Here is a 7,013-nt window from a genome sequence, read left to right on the forward strand (position 1 = left end):
ATAGAGGAACAATCCTCCAACTGAAGCACACAACCAGTAGAGAAACAAGAGTCTCTTGCCAAGCAATGAGCCAACTTGTTTGCAGATCGTTTAATAAAACATAACTCAACAAAAGATCAAACCAAAAGTAAATTCCTAACATCTTGAACAATAAGACAAAACTGTGAGGACATAAAGACTTTACTTTGGACTGTTTGGACACACACCAAACTATCTGTTTCTAACACTACATTGTCCTAGGGATGAGTCGCAATCCAACTCAAACTTTCTTTGATGCCTATGATCTTAGCAATTTCAGGTTGGACATACCCAACCTTTCCCTTCTTGAAAGCTTCTACCATGGTTCTATGATGATCTCGAGCTACACACAGCCCACTCCAAACCGCCCTTCTTGTTCAAATAAAGCCCCATCAACATTAACTTTAATCTTGTTTAACACAGGTACAATCCAACACTCACAGTTCCGCCCCCCATCATTCAAAGGAGACAACGAAAGGCCATTCCTTTCCTGAGCAAATTTGTATTGATCAAGCATGGTTCTATCTGATGTTACAATATTTGAAGCAAGCCAACTCTTCTTCTGCCAAATAAAGTCATTCTGCACACGCCAAATAGCCCAACTCACCATCGCCGCTTCCTCCATTTCAACTTGTGCCCCCTGGTGAAAATTCCCAACAACCAGCTGCTGAACGTTGCTGCCCCAACCCCGACGTCCACTATGCTGCGATACCAAGTAGCCTTTGAAAACGAGCATTCCACCAACGCATGATGAATAGTTTCAGTACTAGAGTTGCACAAAGGGCAGTCGACATTGACAAGAACATGACGCTTTTGGAGTTGAAAAAAAGTTTGAAGCACCCCCGAAGCAGCTCGCCATAAAAAATTACTGATCTTAGGAGGAATTTTTAATGACCAAAGCCGCTTCCAAAAATCAGTATTGGCATCTCGGGACCAAGCATCCTTAGATTCTTCCAAGAATTTATATGCACTTTTAACCGAATAATTCCCACAAATCTCAAGTCGCCAACTCCAACCATCATTAGCGACCAAATCACTAAGCTGAATGGACAAAATAAGGTCCTGATCACGGGCAACAAACAGATTCCTCACAACATCCTCATCCCACGCGTGAGTACCGACTTGAAAGAGGGAGCTGACCGACTTATTCACAAGAGCAGGGTGCCGTGAGACAACATAGTTGTTTGAATTATGTAAAAGCCAAGGATCATTAATAATGGATACATTTTCCCCATTAGCTATTGTTCTTTGAGCACAGGCGTGGATGAGATCTTTTGCTTCAAGAATACTACGCCAAATGAAATTAGGATTATCTCCCAATACAGCAGAGAACAGATTACCAGTAGCATAATATTTAGCCTTATAAAGCCTAAAAACGCCAAATTAAAATCTCTCAAGCTTCGAAATCCCAATCCCCCTCCATGTTTAAGGCGACACAACCGCTCCCAGCTCATCCAATTAATATCCTTACCGCTACTTGAATCTGAGTGCCACCAGAACTTGGCCATAAGCCGCTCTAACTCCTTGCAAGTGTCTGACGACAAGAGAAAAACATTCATAGCATAACTCGGGAAGACTTGAGCAATAGATTTCAACAATACCTCCTTTCCCGCATGAGATAAGATACGCCCTTCCCACCCTTGAATTCTCTTCCGAAGCTTATCCTTAAGAAAACCAAGGATAGCATTCTTATTTCTCCTAACCGAACATGGCAAACCCAGGTAATTGCCATTTTCATCGGCCTCATAAATTTTCAACATAGCATAAATGGAATCCCGCACGTCAATTCCAGTATTATTGCTGAAAACACAGAAGACTTAGAGAAATTAATTCTTTGCAGCGAAGCCACCTCGTAAGTATGTAGCAACTCTTCACATTGTACGCTTCTTCCTCAGCTGCCTTACAGTAAATGTAGCTGTCATCAGCAAAGAGCATATGCGAGACTACCGGCGCACCTCGAGCAATTTTACACCCTGTGAGTAAGCCACTTTATTCATAACTCTGCAACAAACTAGAGAAACCTTCAAAACAAAGAATAAACAGATATGGTGATAAAAGATCCCCTTGGTGCAACCCTCTTTGAGCAATAATGGGCCCCAACTCCTTCCCACCATGTGAAATGGTATAAGAAACTAAACATACACATTGCATAACTAAATTAATCCAGCGACCATCAAAGCCCATTCCTACCATCATAGCCCGGAGATAACCCCACTCAAGCTTATCATAGGCTTTGCTAATATCTAGCTTGAGTGCCATATAACCATCCCTCCCTCTTCGTTCCCTCTTTAAGTGATGCATAATCTCGTAAGCAATAAAGATGTTATCCGAGATTAATCGGCCTTGCAAAAACGCACTTTGAGTATCAGATGATAGACAATATAACACTCTTAAGTCTATTAGCAACCACTTTGGACACAATCTTGTACATCACATTGCATAATGCAATGGGTCTTAAATCCCCCATATCCATTGGCTGCTTCTTCTTAGGGAGTAAGACCCAAATGGTTTTGTTAAGGTCTGTAGGAAGAGAACCATTATGAAAAAACTGATTAACCATATTGATGACATCATCCTTAACAATCGGCAAACACTTTTAAAAAAAACTTGGGGTCATTACATCAGACCCTGAGGATTTATCCGGATGCATTTGGAACAAAGCTTTCCGAACTTCTTCATCTAAAGCCGGTAACAATAGCTCAGCATTCTGCTGAGATGATACACGAGTTTGCACGCTGTTTGTGACTTCTCTCCAGTTGGTTTGGGAAGAGGAAAAAAGCTCGTGGAAATAAGAAGCCATAAGATCATTCAAACCACTATCCCAGTCAACCCATGCACCCGAATGATCTTTAAGTTTTACAACAAAATTATTCCTTCGTCTCGTAGTTGCAGAAGCATGAAAATACTTGCTATTATTATCTCCCTCTTGCAACCACAATTGCTTCGATCTTTGATGCCAAAAAACTTCTTGTTGCACATAACATTCGACCAAGTGCTTCTTTTCTTATTTGCAACTAGCTACAGAGACCTCATCCCGAGCCAATTTCTACTTCTGCACTTCATTTTTATACTTTTTCAACCTTTCTTTAAAGTTTCCATTATTCTCCTTACCCTAGACAGCCAACTTGTCCCCACAACACCGAATTTTATTCATAACATCATCAGACTCACAAATCTCCCAGCTATCCTTTACAATCTGATAACAAAGAGGTTCCCTTAACCATGCATTTTCAAACCGAAATTGCTTAACAAAATTGTGGCCTGCAGCAGGAACCATGACCATAAGAAGCGGAGCATGGTCTGAAGTTGAAATTTCAAGATTATGGAGCTTAGCAAAAGTGAACATGTTCAACCAAGCAAGATTAGCAAGTCCCCTATCCAAACGCACTTCTATCCAATGATTAGTACCCCGCCCACGCTCCCAAGTAAACGAATAACCACATAACTCCATGTCTTGAAGTCCACTGTCAACCAAAGACTGTTGAAAACCTTGGATTAAAAAGTCAGGGTACCTATTACCGCCCCTTTTGTCATCATGAGATAAAACATTGTTAAGATCACCCATCACACACCTTGGTAGATTAGACCGATTAGCAAGAGTACGTAACATATTCCAAGTAGAAGCACACCTACTCCTATTTGGTTCCCCATACACACCAGTGAAACGTCATTCCTGTACACCTTCAGAAGCAACTCTCACATCTATATAAGCATCAGTATACCCAAGCAAAGACACTTCTTCCTCAATTTTCCATAATAATGCAATACCTCCACTCCTACCATTGACATCTACGACTACCATACCATCAAATCTCAACGTCACACGCACTCACTCCATCTGAGAACGATTGGATAGAGTCTCACTAAGAAATACAATACTGGACGTCTTTTGGATCACAAGATCCTTAAGGAATTGTAAAGTCCATGGGTTCCCAAGCCCATGGCAATTCTAAGATAAAATATTCATAATGATTGGCGGGCCTTGACACCAGTACCCACCAAACTCAAGTTCTTTGAACTATTTACCACTTGATATGTTGCCACATCACCCCTCACATGGGCCCCATCAATATCTTCCAAAGTCGTTCTTCTACTCTTCGTGTCAAGAATCAAAAGACTAGCCTCCTCATTGACATCATTAGATAATTACTTATGCATAGCAGCTGGTAAAATATCTTCCATAATTATAGGATCCCCATTAACAACCTTTGATGATCATATCCCTGCCTCACGTTGACCCAAAGTTTCCTCCACTTTCATCGGACTCGACCCCAGCACACCACGATTCCCCTCAACCATTGCCATCGTTGACCGAGAGACCTCACCACGAGCCGTGGTTTTTGCTGCAGAATCATCATCCATAGCAGCATTAAACAGCTTAAGCCATTTAGCTCCGATCATGTGGTTTCTACGTATAGGTCTCACTCGCATCCGTTCCCCATACGACTTGATTATCTAACCCTCTCCAACCTTAAAACGCTGCGGGCAAAAGCTTTCAAAATGCCTCATAATTCCCCAAATAAAGCAGAAAGTGGGGAGATGTTCATACTTAAAGTTAGTCCAGAACTCGATCCCGACAGTATTGATATATAAGTATTAGTAATATGCCATGTGTTAAAGAATTACCATTATCTTATTATTATTTTAAATAATAATAAAAAAAGTTAAAATTTAATACAATTTAATATTGTTTTAACCATATAAAATTTAGTATAATTTTAAATTTATTTATAAGAAAATATACTTAATTATTTTACTAAATAATAAAATAAATAAATAGGTTAATATATTTTAAATAATATAACTAATAAACTTGTTATTGTTATAAAGTATAATAATTAATTGAATTAATATTTAATTTAAATTAAAATCTATGTAAAAATATAATTATCTAATTTTTTGTTGATAATTTTAAATTAAATTTAGATATTTAAAACTGATACTTTTTTTTTAAATAAAAAAAATATTAATTGATTGATTTAACGGTATTAGCTTTAACCGTTAATTTTAACAAAAAAAAAATAATTAAACAACAAATTTCCGTTAGATAGTTACGTTTAATATAAAAGCGATATATATTAGGTATTAGTATCATCCAATGTATTTATATTTAATAGTTTAAATAATAATTATAAAAATTAAATTGAATACAACTCATTTATATTTTTTTGAATATATATAATTAAATTAATATTAAAAAATATATCTCACTAATTTTATTAAATAATAAAATAACTACATAAATTTAGATATTTTATATAATATAACTAATAAATTTATTATAAAGTATGATTAATTAATTGAATTAACTTCTATTATCCGTGATTCTGAGAAATGTGACAAGTGGTAGGTAAAAGAAAAGATTAACCTCATAATCTCGTTAATTAAAAACCTCCATTACAATCCTATCACTATAAAGTCTAACGGACTGGGAACAAGTAAAGACTAATGGATAAGTAAAAGTCCACCTTGCCTTATCCTAGCTTATTGGACGCAGAAGACATATTGTCTCTCCCAAACCCGGATTTGTCCAAATATGGAAGCCTCCCTAGCTGATACCCATATGGGTACTCAAATGGCCTATTGCGGATATTGACCCTTTAAGAGTGTTGCAAACGTCTACCTTTAGTGCAATCCAGATCACCCAACGATGGTTATGCTTTTTTTGAAACAAGATCAGATCTTGTCCCTTGTGTCCAAACATGGTAGTGCGCACACCTCACCCACCTTTTTGCCAGACTGTTATATCAGATCTCTACTTCTAAAGGTGAAACATTTGAGCGACATATGTCCTTCACTTTTAAGGTTAAACTTTTGGCTGACACGTGTCCACAACGTACAAATAGTCCCCAATTATAGAGTCCATGCACAGACATAATTATTTCTAAGGGACCCAATAGTCACCTCTCATTTTGCATGTAATTTACCCCATTAGTGGGATTTGAGCAAACATCCTAGGCAGGTCATGGACATGTCTATACCCACCCTTAGCCTATAAATACCCTTCTATTTCTATATGAAGGGGGGATGACAACCGGAATATAGCTGAAGCTCTGCCAATATTACTCTAAGTCTTCTTCTTTTTCAAGAGAAACTAAGAGCACATAGTAGGGTTTCCTACAAAATATTGTAAACACATTAAATATGCCGTTAGAGGCTAATAGACTGACTCTTAGACTAAGGTTAATTAAAACTTGAACCACGTAAAAAATCTCCATCACTTTATTTTATGCACTTTATTATTTCTTTAGCTCGCAAATATTTAGTTTCCAAAAATTTTAGTAAACATTTTGGTGCTTTCGTTGAGAGTTGAAGAAAGGGATAAACCTGTAATGTTATTGCTACGATGATTTTTACATGAAAGATGGTTCCCAAGAAAACTCCTCAAGATGGCATCGATGCTATCATGGAGGAAGTAAACCCCCTTTCGCCAGAGCACGCGCAGTCGAGTGATGCGATGTGTGGGGAGATGTCCAACAATCGAAAGGTTGGCCTAAACAACAAGCATGAAAACATTGATAAGGAAAGGGATGCTGAGGATGATGATGGAGAATATATTAAGGATAGGTACTACAAAGATGGTTATCACTATGAGCAAAACCCATGAGTATTTTAAGTGTCCAATAAGTTGCTCGAAACCAAACAAAAGCTAGCCCTTCAAGAAAATTTTTCTCAAAGAATATAGAAAATTATGGCTCTCCTTCGAGATATGTTCAGAAATCTAAATGAGGGATATTATGATGACGACCCCTCGATCGAATGTATCAGAGGAAACAATAAGGAAAATCCTGCTCAAGTTGAAACCTCTGCTCCTGTACAAGACAAAGGGAAGGCAAAGGTCGGTGACCCTTAAAACTTATTGTTACCGTACCTCCTCGAAAAAACATGAATCTAACCAACAGGCCTTCTCAAGCACAGAAGGCCATCGACGCCTTCGGGCTCAGATGCCCTTCTACCCAAAAAGGCCCTTCTTGTGCCATAAGGGACTAGTGTAA

The 7,013-nt window shown here is 38.0% G+C and overlaps 1 protein-coding gene across 1 annotated transcript; it reads right to left on the bottom strand.

Moving 5' to 3' along the window:
• Positions 1 to 361: 361 nt before the first annotated feature.
• LOC115695122 (uncharacterized) lies at positions 362 to 3,583 on the bottom strand. Its single transcript, XM_030622213.1, has 8 exons — positions 3,144 to 3,583; positions 2,626 to 2,966; positions 2,407 to 2,538; positions 2,040 to 2,360; positions 1,901 to 1,991; positions 1,519 to 1,818; positions 888 to 1,387; positions 362 to 738 (listed from the first exon to the last, which is right to left on the bottom strand). Exons 1-8 carry the CDS (start codon positions 3,581 to 3,583, stop codon positions 362 to 364), a joined length of 2,502 nt encoding a protein of 833 aa, XP_030478073.1.
• Positions 3,584 to 7,013: the final 3,430 nt, after the last annotated feature.

Source organism: Cannabis sativa, chromosome 6 (genome assembly GCF_029168945.1).
Source record: "Cannabis sativa cultivar Pink pepper isolate KNU-18-1 chromosome 6, ASM2916894v1, whole genome shotgun sequence".
NCBI classification, from domain to species: domain Eukaryota; kingdom Viridiplantae; phylum Streptophyta; class Magnoliopsida; order Rosales; family Cannabaceae; genus Cannabis; species Cannabis sativa.